This window comes from Cynoglossus semilaevis, chromosome 14 (assembly GCF_000523025.1).
Source record: "Cynoglossus semilaevis isolate Cse_v1.0 chromosome 14, Cse_v1.0, whole genome shotgun sequence".
NCBI lineage: Eukaryota > Metazoa > Chordata > Actinopteri > Pleuronectiformes > Cynoglossidae > Cynoglossus > Cynoglossus semilaevis.
This window is the reverse complement of record NC_024320.1, coordinates 8,174,749-8,191,347: the sequence shown is the minus strand read 5'-3', so window position 1 is coordinate 8,191,347 and position 16,599 is coordinate 8,174,749. Positions and strand designations below refer to the sequence as shown.

Genomic DNA, 16,599 nt, shown 5'->3' with positions numbered 1-16,599 from the left:
GTTCCTGTCAGTAGCTCCTGCTAGAGAAACATGTCTCATGTTTATAGTGCACCAGAGAAAAATCTCATTCAGGATTTGTTATTTTTTATTTTCTACAGATTATTTAAATTATTACAAATATTTTTTGGAAACATGTTGTGAAAAGTAAATTCTCCAATAGATCAATGGAAAGTGTAACTGGTGTAGTAAAGTTTTCACTTTATTACTGTTCTGCTGTGCAAATTAAAGAAGTTGATTGTGTGTTTGTAGTGTGACTGATCTCATTTGTAAACATCTGCCTAAATTTTGATACTAATAATCACACACATAGCAAAATTACTACCAATACTTATTGCCAGGTACATTTACACATAATTGGTTCTGCTATTGATGCATTAAAACAGAATAAAATAAAATAAAAGAAATACTGTATAAAGACCATGGTTTAAATTAATATATTCCTACTAAAGACAAAAAGAGTAAATAGTGTGCCATAGTTGATATTACTAAATCTGAAAGGGTCACTAATAACGTAATGTTAGCTGTAAGGTTGGCTGGATGATAAGTCTGTTGTTTACGTGGAAGTAACGACAGGTCTGGGACTGAGGTTCTACTTTGGGTTGACAGTAGCCTCTTGCCAGAATAAAACATCTGCAAAGAATGGGCCAGCTGGATTGGACAAAGATGTTGCAAGATCAGGCTGGACTGAGAGAAACAGTGGGAGATGGTGGTTATGGTCAGAAATGAAGTGGAAAAGAGCAGATTGAGAAAGATTTGAGAACAGAATGAAGAACAGTTTCTTCCCAGAGGCTGAGCGACTGCTGACCCCTGGTAAGGCACTGTGCTCCTATCACAGGGGGCGGCAACCCACAGCTCCAGAGCCACATCTTCCCCTCTGCTGAGACTCCCTGGTGCTTTGGAAAATAAATATTGATTAATTATTAATTAATTATTTTTTTGTTTTGTAATTTTTTTAACTATAATTCTAAATTTGAAGATTATTGGGCTGTTGTAAATATTAAACTAAAAACTTTTATTTTTGTCTCTCAAAATACACCTCAAAGCGGCCGACAGGTGACACTAATCAATGTGCAATTTATCAAACGTTTCAACACCATGGAACGCCGTACGCGACACTTATTAATTAAAACATTCGTGTAGCCCTGGTGAGTAGAAACATAATAAGATGTCGACAAAAGAGTGTCCATTTAATCAATGTTTAATTGCGCACATCGGAAACATTTCAAATGTACTATTATACCTGAATGCACCACTTGGTTCACGTACCCCACTTGGAGCGAGGGGTCTAGCCCAACAGCCAATCAGGAGCTACGTAGGTTACGTTCAGCTTGTCAGTGAGCAGGTGAAGCGCTGACGCGCTGTTTGTTTGATCCTCTCCAAAATCAGCAGCGGGACGGAAGTCAAGTGCTCGCTAAAACGAAGGGAAAAGGAGAAAAACTGTGAGTACAGGGTGAAAGGAGACAAACTAGTTCACTTACCTGCTGAGAGTCCGGAGCTGAGTGACTGAATGAAGGAGATGAGTTACGTGGGTAAGGCGGGTTGTTTATTTAAAAAAGAATGACCGTTAATACATGCTAATTAGTATCTTCTACTTAATGAGCCGCTACAAACCCTAACATTGCGCGCTCAGCTTAAACGTATAAAAACGTCGAGAAACGTGTGTCTCTTAGCTACTTAATCCTATGAATTATTCAGTTATATTTTAATTATAGATATAGTTTATTTTGTAAATACTAAATAGAGAAGGATTGAATTCATTCTATTGTGAGTTTGAAGTAATTATGCACAATTATTTAATATCTCTGAAAACAACTGGCTACATTCCATGGTATTTTACTCATTCCATTATTCATTCGTTATTGACATTTATGTTATCCTGATTTTGATATGAATGTGATATATCTTGAATGTTGGCAGTTACTAACTGTAATTAATATTATTTAGACACTGTTCACTTGAACAGGAAAAATGTTATTTTCTGAATTTTCAATCCTCATATCAGAACATTTGGCATTCTTGAATGTTTAATGTTGTACAACCGAAACTTAAGTTTTAAGACTTGATAGATGAAGGTTGATGGAATACATAGAGTTCTGACATTTAACCTTTTTATGATGTGTCTGAGAATAGAATGTAATCGAATGTAATGTGACCTTGTCTATAGGTCTTGTTTCTGAGAGGATGAGAAAGTTTGACGACCAGGACTAAATCCACATCATATTTGATGGTGAGCCTTTAACCTTGAAGGAAAAGACAGACATGGACATACAGGTACACACACAAACACACCTTTAAAAGTAGGTGCACCTGCAACATATTTAAATCTTAAATAGCTTCAACTGGTTCTATCTATTTTATTTTATCTTCAATGTACACACATTTTATTTCTGATTATCTTGGGTCATTATTTTATTTTATTGTATAATGTGTTTTTTCCATTACTATTGTAAAAACACAAGAGTAGCTACTCAACAATCAGTCTGTCTGATTTATTATTGCTGCTTATATAAAGCTCCTAATTAATTTGGTGTCTTCTGATTCTACCCATGGTTTTATTACTAGCCTAAATGGATTCCCTTTTTTAGCACTGGAACTGTTTACATATGCATCTAGTCTTCTTACTATCCACATACGAGCATGAGCATGTGTTCTCCAGCATGAACAATTGAAAACAAAAATCGTCGAACATGTTTGGCATGACATAAAAACCTTGAAACTTTCCTCTACGGAACCAGAAACTGCAAATTTGCAGCTGTCATGTCATTTGTTATAAGGGATGGTGCGATCCAATACTCGGGAACTGTATTGGTGTGATATGTGTTCAAAGAACAAACATCAAACATTTCAAAAAAACAACTACACCTAGTCTTAACCATTTCCTAAGCCTCAACCTTACTTTGCTTAAAATGCCGTGAACAGGGTGTAACACTATGGCCTCAGCGACTGTAGCCCACAGCATGCTGGAGAGAGAAAAGAAGGTATCGGATTGATATTGGTATCAGCAGATACTACCAAGTTGCAGTATTGGTTTTGAACATGAAAAGTTCTACCTATTTGTTATACCACATCACAGCTGAAATCTAGCTAGAAATACTCTCATAAATAGCTATATGTTGGATAATGTTGCTGCAGAATTTATATTAGTTTTTGGGAAAAGAAATCTCAACACAGAAAGTGTTTAATAACTTTATTTATGTTTTCTCTCTCACACACACTCAATCATTCAACCTTACAAAACAAATCACAAATGAATAACAGACCTGAACTGATCTTAAAATAGTCAACAAAATGTGAACAGCTAGCACTACCGAGTTTAAGGCAAAACTCCACACTGAAGTGATCAAATCATTTCATACCGATATAGTTGCCGAGCAAACATTAGCGTCCTAGTCAACTCAGACAATAAAGGAAAAGGAAAAAATCTACATAAAAAATTCTGCCTTCAACAACAACAGCTTTTTGTTAGTGATAGAATAATTTTACATGAATAAAATAGACTATATATAATACATTGTTAAGACTCTTTACTGTTTATTACAGCCCAGAAAAAAACAGGTATTATTGCATCTCTAGAATCAACATTGTTCTGCAGTCAGGTGGTACTTTTTCACCATCATGCAGGTGTTTTTGTATTTTTTACAAAAACATGTAACTTCCAAAGCCAACACATTATACAGGGTTTATTTGGAGTAAAGAAGTTTATAGATGACATTTAACTGACAAAGATGACAGAGTATTCAAGACGGATACAACACATATAATGTTTACAGAACCCTTTAAGGGGATAGTTCCTTTTTAAACATACTGTAAATAAGTATACAGAGGAAAAGCCAGTCTGACCATACCTTAGGCATCAAAACAGAAAATCCCCCCTTGCTTTGGTTACTGATATCAGAGACTATTATTGTTTTCAGAAAACCGAAGCTCATAAATATTGCACTCTACTAATTAATAGATGAAATCAAGGGTTATCTCAACAGGCAAAAAAACTATAAAGTCATACAATTACACATTTGAATGTACTTAAAATCTCAGTTTTTAATGTATCATACACTTATACATACTTTACACAGGGGTCCTCGGCTCGTGTCTGAATTCCGTTCCTATGATGCAATGTAACTTTTTTCTAAAAAATTGTAAGTCACAACCTAAGTCAGAACTCACATACTATACATGAGTATGTCACTCACCTTCAATAACACAGTGGTAACATAATCTAGGACATCAGAAAAGTCTGACCTAGACTTGGAAGCCCTAATGAAGGGCACAAAAAACAAATTATGCAAGAAAGTGAAAGCAGCACAATCCAATGTGTCAACTGGCAAAAGTCAACTAAAGTTATCCACACATAGTGCCAGATGACAATAGTAGTCATCCTCTACACTCAACAACTAGCTCACATGAGAAATTTGGATCAGAATGACAGAAAATTATGGTGACATAAACCACGAAATGCCATGGGTCAAGAATGTCGTAAACCAAGGACTCCCTGTATTGTAAACATAGTGATTTTAAATAACCTTCAACCTACGTACTCCAACCAATTTATATTTTTATAGGAAAAAAAGCAATTTTTACTCCACAGTGCAGGTTGTACCAGTTGTACTTACTGTGTCAGGCTGGTTTCTCTGTCTTACCTTCAAACAACCACTGCTCAAAAATCTGAACTATCCCTTTAAAGGTCAGCATTAGCAAATGTATCAAGACAAAAAGCTAGAATTACTCATTTTCAAAAGCTAAAGCCAAGCTAAATAAAATTTGGTAAGGGATATTAAAGTGTGACACTACTATTTTTACTGCAATGCCATTTGCAGTAAAAATTGTAAAATGAAACAAAAAATGCTGGCTTATTTTTATAGAAGTCATCAACTAAAGATATTGTTTCTATAGTTCATTTTGTACACAAATCAAATCAGTGGTGAAATTGGTCACAACTGCCCAAGCTAAGCTAATGTACAGGCTTGTGCAAACAACAAAATACTCACGTAACAGTGGAAAATTGGCGGAATTACATTTATAGAAAATAGAAAAAAAATAGAAAAATTACTATGTGGTTAAAATTTTAGTTAACACTGAAACATTACTGTTCTCAAACATTAGGATATTATCTTCACGACTGTGAGGTGCATAAAGTGTTTTCACGATAACAGGTTTTGACAGGAGTCACACTGGAAAGAGGTAAAAAATCATACAAAATACAAAAAAAGGTAAAAACCATCAGTTTTTTTTGTATTGTCCTGTTAGTTGATAGGTGACATATTTTTGGATTTGTGGCCCTTATACAGAGCAAAAAGTAGTGAATTGATTTCTAGTATTCCACATCTGGCACGCCAGATTGGGCCATATAATGGGTCAGCTTGGTATCCATTGGCCCACACATTTGTGTTATTTACCATAGATTTGCTAAGCTAATCAATTACCGAAACCTCTACAAATTTGGCCTTTGTTAGGTGAGGCATATTTGTCTTATTTTCTGTCACCAGAATATTGGTCATACAAGATAACGTTGTTGTCCGGGCCAGTTTGCATACCAGATGTGGCCCATCATCTATAACAGAACAAATTTGTCTGGCTCTCCCTTGGATTATGTAGGCAACATTCTAGATACAGCACAGGGTGGTGTGCAGTTAATTGCTGTGGTTTGTTATTTAGTCCATATAAAATATATTGTGGACCACCACTGGAAAAGTACTATTTTACCAAACAGTCATCAAAACAGGCCTACACAGCAAAAATGATTTTTGCGGGGCCACATACAGTATGGTATCTTTGCATTATGTGGTGCATAAATCAACCAATCAGAAACAAAAACTGGTCCATGTCCATGATGTGATGGATTTAACACAAGTCTATGTTTGGCTCAACAAAGAAAAGGACTGGTTTCCACTGGACAACATCTATGTGGACTGGTCATAAGACCGGTCATAAGATCCCAAAATTCGGTGCTGTAAAAACGTCATGTGAAAATGGTTGTTTCCCATCACTGGGCCAGGCCGATTTTATGGGTATATGTGTCCCAGGCTCTTTTTGTTAATTCTTTTCAAATCAATATATGTGATTTACACAACTCTCACACAGACATAACATGACAAAACACAGTGTAACACAGTACAGTGGTTTGAATGTGGCACAAAACATTTTTTTTTAAATTTTGGATTTACTGATGGACAGCAAAGTGGCGCCGTCAGTACGAATCGTCACAAACTTGTCTCCCTGTCCAAGCTCTTCTGGTGTCTTCGCCGCTTGTGTCTTGTACCAACACAACTAGAACAGCTGTGTCACAACATGATTCAAAAGGAAAAAACAATTAAACAACAATTAAAAGTTGACATTGAAGGTTGTTTTTGTTTCAAAAATGTGTGATCATTCAAGAATAGTATGATAAAGTGGTTTTTAAATCAGCTTCTGTGGCTCAAAAGAGGGAATTAATAACAAAAAGAAGTTATCATACATATCGCTATAAGTATCAGCCCAGAATTTCACATTGGTGTATCCCTAATTGTAACATGTCCATATCGTGAAATATCCATAAATGAATGTTGCATCAGTGAAAAGTGTGATTGTGGTAAAAGTGAGACAAATCTTACCAAGCTTTTAATACTGAAATAGAAAAAGCATGCAAAAAAAGGATTTAGGATAAAGCATTACACCTACACAGGCCATGCTTGGTGTGCCAAATAAATCATTGTTTCGGAAGGCAAAACTAAAAATATATTAAATATTCCCAAAAAGTACATGCAGCAGCAGCAGTACAGATTTTGGTAGTAGCTTCATGCTGGCATGAAATCCATGCAACTTACAACTTACCTTTATAATTTCAGCTTTGGAGAGGTTAGGAAGGGGAGCTAAGGGACGTTGGGAATAAGACAGGAGTTTATGGATGAGACTATGTTTAGACACTGTTAGTCTCTCTGTCGAAAATATTTATTATTATTGCATTTCATACAGGGTCCCAGCTTCAGTACTATTAATGGCCCATATAATAAGACAAGTTACACACACATCTTCACCAGAGTCAAGAATGTATTGTTAACATAGGTAACATTAAAATAGAAAAAATAGGCCATCATAATAAAAAACTGATAACAAGCTAGAGGAAGAAAGAGCTGTGGAAGTTAAAATGAATCAGAATGAGCTGAGAAAGTTGGATAAAATGAATCACAAAGCTGGGGGTTATTTTAGACTCTAGCTGTGCAAACATATATAACTGACTGGCAGGAACTCAATACAATATACAATATATCACCCCTGTTGTGTCCTTCCATTTTTGGCTCCCTGTCACCTGCCTTTGCAGCAGCGGCCCCTAAACTCACCTTTTTTTTCTTTTGCGTTTACCATAAATGAATGGTTGCACTTTAATGTACATATTTGGATTATATATGTATATATATATATATATATTTCAGTTATTGAAGTCCTTGGTTTTATGCCTGTGTCTTATTGTATTATGAAACATTTTATTTTAATTCAGTTTGTTTTTAAATATGCTTCATGAATAAGTTAAATTGTATTGGATTAATTCAATAAAATAATAATAATTCAATAATGTTATAGAACAAGTTAGTCAAAGTATAACAGAATTGGAAAGGGAAGAAGGACAGTAAAACAAGACAACTGAAAAGCATAGTTAAAATATAGATTGATCTTAGCTAAAGCTAAATAAAAGTTTAACAAAAATAAGAAAAGAAAGTATTTTTTCTAAAATACCCAAAAGTGTTGCTTCAGTATCTTAAATTAAGAAAAATATAAATAACAAACCTTCAGAAAATAGCTGACCATTAGGTAGACATAGCTATAATCCATCCATCCATTCATTTTCATCCACTTATCCGTTACCGAGTCGTGGGGGCAGCAGTCTCCACGACCGCCACCCAAATCCCACTGCACCGTACCAGCCCCCCCTGAACCTTCCTGTGGGTGGTGAGTCCACTGGAAGGTACCAACCACCCTAACCTGGATTCACTCTAACCCAGGAGGTGAACCCTGGGGTTCCACACCAATGACAGAGACGTTGGCTCTGGGCCAAAGCACCACCATAGCTATAATAGTTAACTAAAACATTGTGACATAATCTGACAAAATTGTATAGGAGCTTCAGTTGTGTGCAGAAGACATCCTAAAACAATTCAGTTTGTGCATTAGCATTAGGGAGGAGGGGCAGGCTAACCTTTTGGTGCTTGGTTCCTTTTTGATGGTCTCTGCAGGGTTCACACTCTTCCATACATTCCCAAATGATCCTTTGGACATCTCATCAGTGATGTTCACTGTGGCTGGGTCACCTCTACATAAGAACACATATGCAGCACAAACATGGGTTATATCCATACACTATAGTATGTGAAGGGCATTTGTAAATATGCATGGATTCAAACTACTAGAAATTCATAATTATGTTAAAAAAATAAAAAATAAATATTTAGGGGGAAAAAACAAGCTTGCAAAAAGGCCCAAAATTAAGTAAATAGAATGTTGCCACACTTTTTCAAAAGCAAAAAGTAGCTACATACAATCTGAGAAAATATCTAAACATTTGCCCTAAGATTATATAAGATTAAATTATATGTAAAACATAAGGTTGCTAACAGTTTTAATATACTGTGTATATATATATATATTATTATTAATATATTAATGTACATATTTATAACGGCCCAACAGTAGTACTGGCCTGCTTTCCTCAGCTGTAACTGGCATTAGCATCCCAAAAATAAAACAGTGATTAAAAAAAAAAAGTCTCCTACTTGTAACGTCCCTCCAGTGGTACTTGAACAATACCTTCCTCCTCCATAATTATACTGTGCTCTTCCTACAAGCACAGACAAAAGGGAAAATTGAAAATGATGAACATGAGCAGCTGCAAAATTTTAAACTGTTAGTATTACAGATGTAGATTATTTAAATGTATTTTAAATAATCTACTATTTATTTAGCCAAACTGGGGCATTTGGGGGCATTGTATATACTTATGAATTTAGAATGTAAATAAAATGGGGTGTGTAGAATGTAAAACCATAAGCTCAGTACCTCTTGTGCAGCGTCTTCCAACTTCTTTTTCTTCCACTCTGGCATCAGGTCATCCAGCCAGCTAAGTTCTCTTTTTGAGAAAATAAAGTCCAGCAACTTCCGAATAAATACCAGGGCCAAGACCTGAAACAGACATGGAAGTCAAGAAGGATAACAAGAACTGCAATGTATAGAGCAGCCTTATTGTTCTTTGCAAAGTTAGGCCAGGTAGTCTTTTACTGACCATGTCAGAAAATAGTTAGTGAGGAAGGGATTTTAGCCAAAGGATAGCCAAACTAAGAATTTGACTACTAGCCAAATAGCAAGAAATAAGATAATTAAAAATCTAAAAGTTTTTAGCCAAAGGATGGCCAAAATAAAAAAATGAGTACTAGCCAAATGGTTAGAAGTAAGCTAATTAAATATCTAAAAGTTAACCAACAAAGAACAAAACTTCCAAAACATCCCTAAAAGCTGAAAAGTAATAAATAATCTAAAATCACTCGACTTAACCCAGTTGTAGCTAAAGGAGAGAAAACAATCAGTAAGTTTAGCAGACAATAAAGCAAGACAGTTACAGTTAATAGCCTACCATAAAATACTAAAAGAAATGTACCCAAAATACAAAGAAAACTAAAACATTTCAGCTAAAAACCTTTTGGTCAATTGTTATAGTGAAAGTTATAAGAAGGGAAAATATAGTGTAGAAGTCGCTAAGGACCATTACCGGTTGCTTAAAGTTAGCCCTAATTAAACAAAACTCTGGTTACCATCATAGGGAAAACAATGGCAGCCCTGGACGTCTTGATGACCCAGAGCAAAACCAGACAGCTGAGCTGAATGATGGTGAAGAGGTGAACCTTCCTCAGAGGAACATGGCGCAGATAGATGAAATCAGGCTGATGTTTGGCAGGCATCCCGAACAGCTTCAGTCGATCGAAGAACTGAAAGAACACAGAAATGACTACCTGAATCTCTTCAGAATGAATGGTACCAGAGAGCTTGTGATCTTACCTGAATCCCTCTGAGAGAGGACGCTCCCATGTAGAGAAAGACTCCATACAGAACAGGCATTGGAATAAACTAAGGACAAAAAAATATCGACATCTTAGACCAGAGAACAATGTTAGTCTTACAATCATTTTGGTAAGCACACATCTCCTGTGTTGGCTGCAAAGCTGTCTGATTATTTTTCTCTTAGTTTTCTCTTGTGGTTAATATGTCTTAGTTGTAAATGGGAGCTGTTTCTTTACATCTAGACATCTTTTTACAGCTTCTTTAGAAATGTCATGTTTTGTTTTTAATTTGACAAATGAATTTATTGCATTAGGGAATTAATTTAAATGCTTTAGCGGTGGTTTGATCCTATTGGTATTGGTACAATACTGGTCAAAATATCAGGATCAGACATCGGAAAAGCAACTTTGGCCCATGCGATCCGATATATTAGCCTTAATGCTAATATCTCGTGATATGCTGTAAAAAGGGACACTATTGCCTCAGTAACGGCAGCCCTTGGAGAAAAGACGCTATCAAATTGATATCAGTATCGGCAGTTACTCCAGTTTGAAGTATCAGTATTGGACATAAAAAGTTATATCGAACCATCCCACCATGTTATGATGTACCCTTGTTAAACCTTTGCTAAACTTTCGCTATGTTTTTAAAAATTTCTCTTTATGTGGTTATTTTGTTGTGGTTATTAAATGTTTTGCATTTGTACCTTTAACACAGAGGTCATGAAGACAGAGCAGCCCATCAGGGTGAAAATCATCAGCCCAGTGAAGCGCTGCTCTCTGATGCCGAGGAACTTGGGCTGTTCTCCGGGGGCGGAACACTCCGACTCTAGCTTCAGGCTGTTGACGTGGGAAATAGAGAGCACAGTGGCTGCCACAAACCAGGGCAAACCCATCACTGAACAAACTCCCAGCATGACACCAACCACAAAGAGGTCCAGGTGGTAGCCACAGCCTTTCTGCATAGACAGAACCAGTAGAGTTAAGATTGGATCTCTAGCAACTTGAAATTATTCCGACATAACAGGATCTTTAGGTAAAATACCTTCAACTTGTGTTCCTTTCTGTTAATAATTACAGCTGTGATCTGTTGGTCCATGAAGATGAGGATAGTACAGAGCAGAGCAGGGATAAAGGTGACGATTGTGGTCCACCAGGGATTTGGTCCCACAGGGTTAATGATCCAGCCCCGATCATCTCTGGTTGGCTAAGGCAGTGAAACAAAAATTAATGATTGGAAGAAGGTAATGACAGTAAGTGTTATCTAGCTGAGCCTAGCATTTGTTGTTGTTTGTTGGGCTGTATTCTTTTAAAAAAGATAAGAGATATTTTAATACAGCTTCTGATATAACTTAAAGCAGTCCTCTACTAAAACAAAAACCTGCATAATGCTTAACCTTGTTATGAAGAGGTTTTCTAAGCCAATAGGTGCTGAGTCTGGTTCTGACTGAACCTTCTATATGAGATTGTCTCATCCTTAAGCATCTTATTGTTCAATTTGAGCCAATTTCCGAAGTTTTAGTTTAAACTGAGACCAAGCTTCATATTGGATTTCAATTTGTGTTGGAGCTTCATATTGCCAATTTGACCAAGGTTGTTATTTGACTTTTTTACAGACTGCCAGATGATGGAACAGATTCTGGCAGGACGTCTGTGGACTTTCCTAAATTGTAGCAAATTAACAGCTGGCCTGTTAATTTGTTTGAGTTTGGCCTGTTGATGTGCTGTTAGAAATTTCCAATCAATTATTAATACAGCCAACATTATTTTGCCATTTTCCTGTTGAACAACAACTTAACGGTTGACTTAGATCACCATGGAGCAGTTCCATGTTACACAATATTTTATTATATTGACTTTGTTTAAATTTGAAAGCTTAAGGCTCATTCATGAGCCTTAAAAGAACTCTCGGAGAATTTATTTTCACAAATGCTCTCTCATCATGAGGCATTTGTATTTGAGAGAGAGTGTAGTAGTTTTCAAAATAAATAAATGTTCCCACTGTTATTCAGAATATGCTAATTTTATATTTTGCTCAGCAGCCACGTAGCAAATGACTGTCAACCCACCGCCATCAGGCCTGGTACTGGTCCAGGGCCAATGGTTGTGAAGCTCTGGCCCAGACTTTTGTTCAGTGCATTTGAGTACAGTATTTATAGGCTTACTTTAAACTTGTTGGGGACCTGCAGCTTAGGAGAGGGGATCCCAACAGCATAGTCAACAAGAATCATAGTGAAGATGGTGATGAAGACAGCAAAGTCACTGATAATTGACCGCACCTGCACAGATAGAAAAGCTTCATGTGACATTTCAATACTCAGACCATATTGTAAGATTTTGCAACCACCAGGGGGCATAGTGGGATAAGAATGTGAACGTGCATGCAACAAATAGAGAGGACTAGATTGCACATGTACCCTGGTGGGGAAGTAGCGGCTGGTCTTGAACTCCTTCAGAAATGCAGACATGAAGACAGTGGTGAAGAAGAGGACCACACACCAAAACAGGACGTCTGGAATGTATGGACCATGAGGTCCACAGGCGGTGCCTTCAAACATCCCATGCATGTTTTCGCAATCCTACTGGCCCAAAAGGTAAAGTAAAAATGAAGTTGACACATTTAAAAGCAAAATAATTATTTATTAATTAATCAGAAATGTATTTTATGTGATTTTAATATACATTTATTCATCCTTCAGTTCACCTATATTTGTCATTGTGTTCTTTTCTATATCCTTCACTTCTTTAATTTTTCTATTTATTCTACTTCCTTCATTAAATTTAATTTTCCTTCATGTACTTGTTCTTTTTCCAGTTCCCTTCTAACAGTGTTGCAGTGACACAGACCAATATTTCCTTACTATATCAATCTCTGTCTTGCCTCAGAAAGTGGTCATGTTACATTTTTTATTATTTATAATTGTGTAATCAGACACAACTCTATGAGTGGCTATTTTTCCCCCAGATAGAGTGTGTTTTATTTTGGGCCAATGACACATTGATATTAATTATAACATGTGCGACTGCACAGCCATCAATACATTTGTCTGAAAGTGAATTTGGCTCACATTGAATTTGTCTTATGCACTCCGGCTGGTGTAAAACCAGTTGCTGTGTGTAAAAATATAGAAGTTTGCAGGCAAACAAAATCCCAGCACTCATTTTGCAAAGATAATCCTGGCCAATCCCACCTACATGATTTTAGTCTCTGTAGTCATGGCACGACATGATGACCAACAGTAAGAACTCATGATGTTCTCTCCAGGCGTTTAAGACGGCAGCAGATATAATTCAAAACAACACATTTTACTTATTTACTTTAGACTTTGTCCAAGCCTGTGTATTTTTTAAATTAGGGTTCCCCTTCCCTGTTTTCTTTAAAATTATTCCACGTTTACAAACGCACTCCGATGTGAAGCCTAAAAATATGACTCTGCGAGTAAAGCCAGACACTTTTTCTAAAGGCTGGCACACAATTGTGTAAGTGTAAATTTCAGTTGTACCTCACCTTGACCTCCAATGTAGTCCAGTTGACCTGTGAGGCTGTGATGTTATTCTCCTCCCAAAAGCGGATAGTGTTATTGCTGGGGTTCATGGGCTCCACACATTCACACCTTAAGAATACGGTTTTGTATTATACGTTATATATCATTTTCTATTTCGACGAGTTAGAAACTGTGGAATTAAACGTGACCTTATCATGTACATAATTTAAAAAACAAAAATACTTACGAGTACTGTGTGAGTTTTTGTAGGTTGTTGTTCTTATTGATTGGATAATGTACTCCCAAGTGAAACAGCTTCTCAAGGGCCTCATAGATGAAGATGATGCAGATGAGCGCAGCAAACGCTTCCTCTGTGAAACGTGTGATATAACAGACGAGCGAGCTGGCATCAGTGGCCACCAGGAGGAGACAGAAGAAAGATGTCCACAGACCAATGCAGGCCCTCAGAGAGAGGTAGGAGAGGTTGTACTCCCTGTGATACAAACACACACGTAAAACTTGTACCATAGTCACAAAAACTTGACATTACTACTGATGGAACTTGCAGAACTATTTAAACAAATTTAAAACACCCACTTGCAGAACTTGAACAGAATCTTCTCAAAGACCAGAACTGGTCCTGTGCTGCCCAGGATGGTTAGAGGCTGACCAGCGAAAAGAGAGTAGGCAATTCCAGTCATGGAGGCCCCAAACAAAGACTCAATGGCACTCTAAACAAAGAAATAAGAATATGAATCAGCTCATTTGAAAACCATCTCGTTGCTTATGTAAAGCCACAGAAGTCATTCAGCTACACTGGTTCTAGAAGTAAGGCCATCTGTTTAAGTTTCAGGGAGAACCAGGCATCTTAATGGAAAGGTTATAAGAGGGGTGCCCATTGAGTAGATTGCAAAGGGAGTCCTGTAGCTTATGAGCAATTCAAATAAAAATAAATACATACAATTCTATAATATGCAGTATTACTCATATACTGAAATCACAGTGTGCCATAGAGCTACATACATTTAAAACATTAGTATAATAAAATAGCTAAGAATATCACTACCTGTTAGCACAGTAGTTACGCGCTTATCAATCTTAAAATTGCTGAATTAGCTGAGGTTTAATTAAAAAAAAAGCTGAAAATGTTACCCAAAGATAACAAGGTACAACTGTTTGGGTTTTTAAACTGTATGTCTGTCTGTCTGTCTGTCTGTCTCCTTATTTTAGACCTGGACAGTGATTCTTACCACACGTCCCTCTGTAGCTTCACCTAGGAGTCCCCCAAAGGTGATGACTGGTGACATGCATGCACAGTAAAGGAAGAGAAAAGAGGCCAGACACTGCAGACTGATGGCATCTGTGAAGTCAGAAAGGTAGTGGGGGGCCTTTCGCTTGATGTCAGAGACAACACCGCCAAACACTCTGTGGAGAGAAAGAAGTAGAAATTTCCATATGAAGATTGAACTTTGTGTCCTGAAATCTAGAAATAACCAAGCTAAGCTATTATTGGTAACGGAAATCTACCTGAGAGCAACGTTGTTTAAATACAGAGAAAAAATGTGCCTCAGCTTTATGTGTCTATAAATGTATAATAGGCAAAAATGACAAATATCATCTTTTTAAAGCTAGTATTAGCTCCTACCTAGGTCAATTGCTGTTGTTGCTATATTGTTTGGTTACTTTCAGCTTCTTTCTTTTTTGACTAATGTTAAAAACTTTGGCAGGCCTAAACCTGTTTCTGGGTTAAATTGATTTGTCTCTCTTTAATAGTACAAATATAACAGTTATATTATTTTATGCTAGTATTGTCAGTATAAGTAAGTTTAAACTCCACATTCTATAGTTCCTACTTATGTGGCGCTACTCTAGTACAAGTGCTGGCAGACAAATACCCATTACTCCTGTTACTGTCCCTAGTTCCTGATACTAGTTCCAGTTCCCATAAATGTATTAAGAAAGTTTTGTCCCATAAAGCTGACAGCTTTGTTTACATTCACCAGTTGTGCGCAACTGTAGCTACATTTATTTCCTTTTGTTTGTGTTGTTGGGAACTTTTTGTAGGTGAAGGTGAATTTTGTACAGTAAGTGTGTTTCTACCAAAGACAAAAAATTAGTTATGTTGAACCACAAGATGATGGATCCCTGACAAAACCTGGGACCCATCTTGTGGTTCCATAGTGTAGCATGTATTACGCTAAAGCACTTGCATTGGCACTTACCTCCCTGTGCGCTGAAGCTCAGGGCCACCATGTCCTCCATGCTCCTCTGACTCTCCGAGATCAGTCACACCATTGGGAAGAGGAGGAATCTTGCGTTTTTCCTGCCAAGATAAGACCAGAGTTAGTCAAGTTTATAATTATGATATTGATATTTGTTAAGTGTTAGTGTTCACTAGAGTCCAATACATAATGTAGCTATACATCTCTTATCAGTTAACCTGATAGTTAATCTGGCAGGAAGCCCTCCCGCCGTAAAAAGCAACTCACTTGAGACGGCACATTCTTGGGTGGCTCTATTCTAATAGAAGGATCCCATTCTCCTGGTGGTAACACCATCACCTGGTCCAGAAACTCATCAATGCCCGCAACCAGGTCATTCCTGTCTTTAGCTTTGTATGCAACATCATGAAAAACCTGTACAACAAAGAAGAATTTCAGCTCATTATCACTCAACATTTCACATCACATCAAAACTCTATAGATCCTTAAACTTAACTGCTTAAAGAAAGCAGACTGTTGCACAAAATAAGGTCAAAGGCTCTAATTAATAAAGGTAGCTCAATTTGAGTCTACAAAAAATATACCCACTAATTTGTTTAAAATTAAATAAATTAAAATATCTCAATGTAATAAAAGCTAAAAGTTAAATGTAAAAACAAGACATTTTGTAAACATTTTGCCAAAGAACTGGATAAAAAATTAAAAAAGAAATATAGCCAAGGAGAATTACTGAATTGAATTTAAACACCAAACATGAAAGTTTTTTTTAAATGTATATAGCAGATTACTGATAGACAATAAACAAATATATTTAAAAGTTAATGCAAACACAGGTAAAGTAAGAATCAGTATTAAAACAATTGAAAAGCTAGC

The 16,599-nt window shown here is 36.6% G+C and overlaps 1 protein-coding gene and 2 long non-coding RNA genes across 7 annotated transcripts in view; 2 read left to right on the top strand and 1 right to left on the bottom strand.

The window, feature by feature from the left end:
• Window positions 1–1,176: 1,176 nt before the first annotated feature.
• On the top strand, window positions 1,177–10,867 carry LOC103389449 (uncharacterized). Of its 2 annotated transcripts, none has more exons than XR_522604.3 (3): window positions 1,177–1,529; window positions 2,165–2,271; window positions 9,782–9,906. It is a non-coding gene; the product is annotated as an uncharacterized LOC103389449 (long non-coding RNA). The 2 variants fall into 2 exon arrangements; XR_522605.3 differs by lacking the exon at window positions 9,782–9,906 and adding an exon at window positions 10,738–10,867 and having other exon boundaries at window positions 1,184–1,529.
• LOC103389447 (sodium-driven chloride bicarbonate exchanger-like) overlaps window positions 6,148–16,599 on the bottom strand; it is a 26,782-nt gene continuing 16,330 nt past the window's right edge. Inside the window, exons 11-27 of one of the 2 annotated variants that reach the window (XM_017038531.2) lie at window positions 15,994–16,140; window positions 15,727–15,827; window positions 14,755–14,929; window positions 14,102–14,235; window positions 13,752–13,997; window positions 13,528–13,633; window positions 12,437–12,598; window positions 12,185–12,298; window positions 11,065–11,226; window positions 10,727–10,978; window positions 10,018–10,086; window positions 9,774–9,947; window positions 9,025–9,147; window positions 8,742–8,806; window positions 8,168–8,281; window positions 6,808–6,845; window positions 6,148–6,273 (exon numbers count right to left, since the gene is read on the bottom strand). In XM_017038531.2, the coding sequence (XP_016894020.1) occupies window positions 6,833–6,845; window positions 8,168–8,281; window positions 8,742–8,806; window positions 9,025–9,147; window positions 9,774–9,947; window positions 10,018–10,086; window positions 10,727–10,978; window positions 11,065–11,226; window positions 12,185–12,298; window positions 12,437–12,598; window positions 13,528–13,633; window positions 13,752–13,997; window positions 14,102–14,235; window positions 14,755–14,929; window positions 15,727–15,827; window positions 15,994–16,140 (2,157 nt within the window). In that variant the 3' untranslated portion in view covers window positions 6,148–6,273; window positions 6,808–6,832. Of the gene's footprint in view, window positions 6,274–6,807; window positions 6,846–8,167; window positions 8,282–8,741; window positions 8,807–9,024; window positions 9,148–9,773; window positions 9,948–10,017; window positions 10,087–10,726; window positions 10,979–11,064; window positions 11,227–12,184; window positions 12,599–13,527; window positions 13,634–13,751; window positions 13,998–14,101; window positions 14,236–14,754; window positions 14,930–15,726; window positions 15,828–15,993; window positions 16,141–16,599 lie in introns of both variants that reach the window. The other variant, XM_017038528.2, reaches the window with a different exon arrangement.
• Window positions 10,877–16,599, top strand: part of LOC112488083 (uncharacterized) — an 18,788-nt gene continuing 13,065 nt past the window's right edge. For 2 of the 3 annotated variants that reach the window (XR_003051807.1, XR_003051809.1), the window contains exons 1-5: window positions 10,877–11,000; window positions 11,100–11,272; window positions 12,476–12,613; window positions 13,812–13,978; window positions 14,735–14,880. This is a non-coding gene — a long non-coding RNA (uncharacterized LOC112488083). The remainder of the gene's footprint in view (window positions 11,001–11,099; window positions 11,273–12,475; window positions 12,614–13,811; window positions 13,979–14,734; window positions 14,881–16,599) is intronic. The other variant, XR_003051808.1, reaches the window with a different exon arrangement.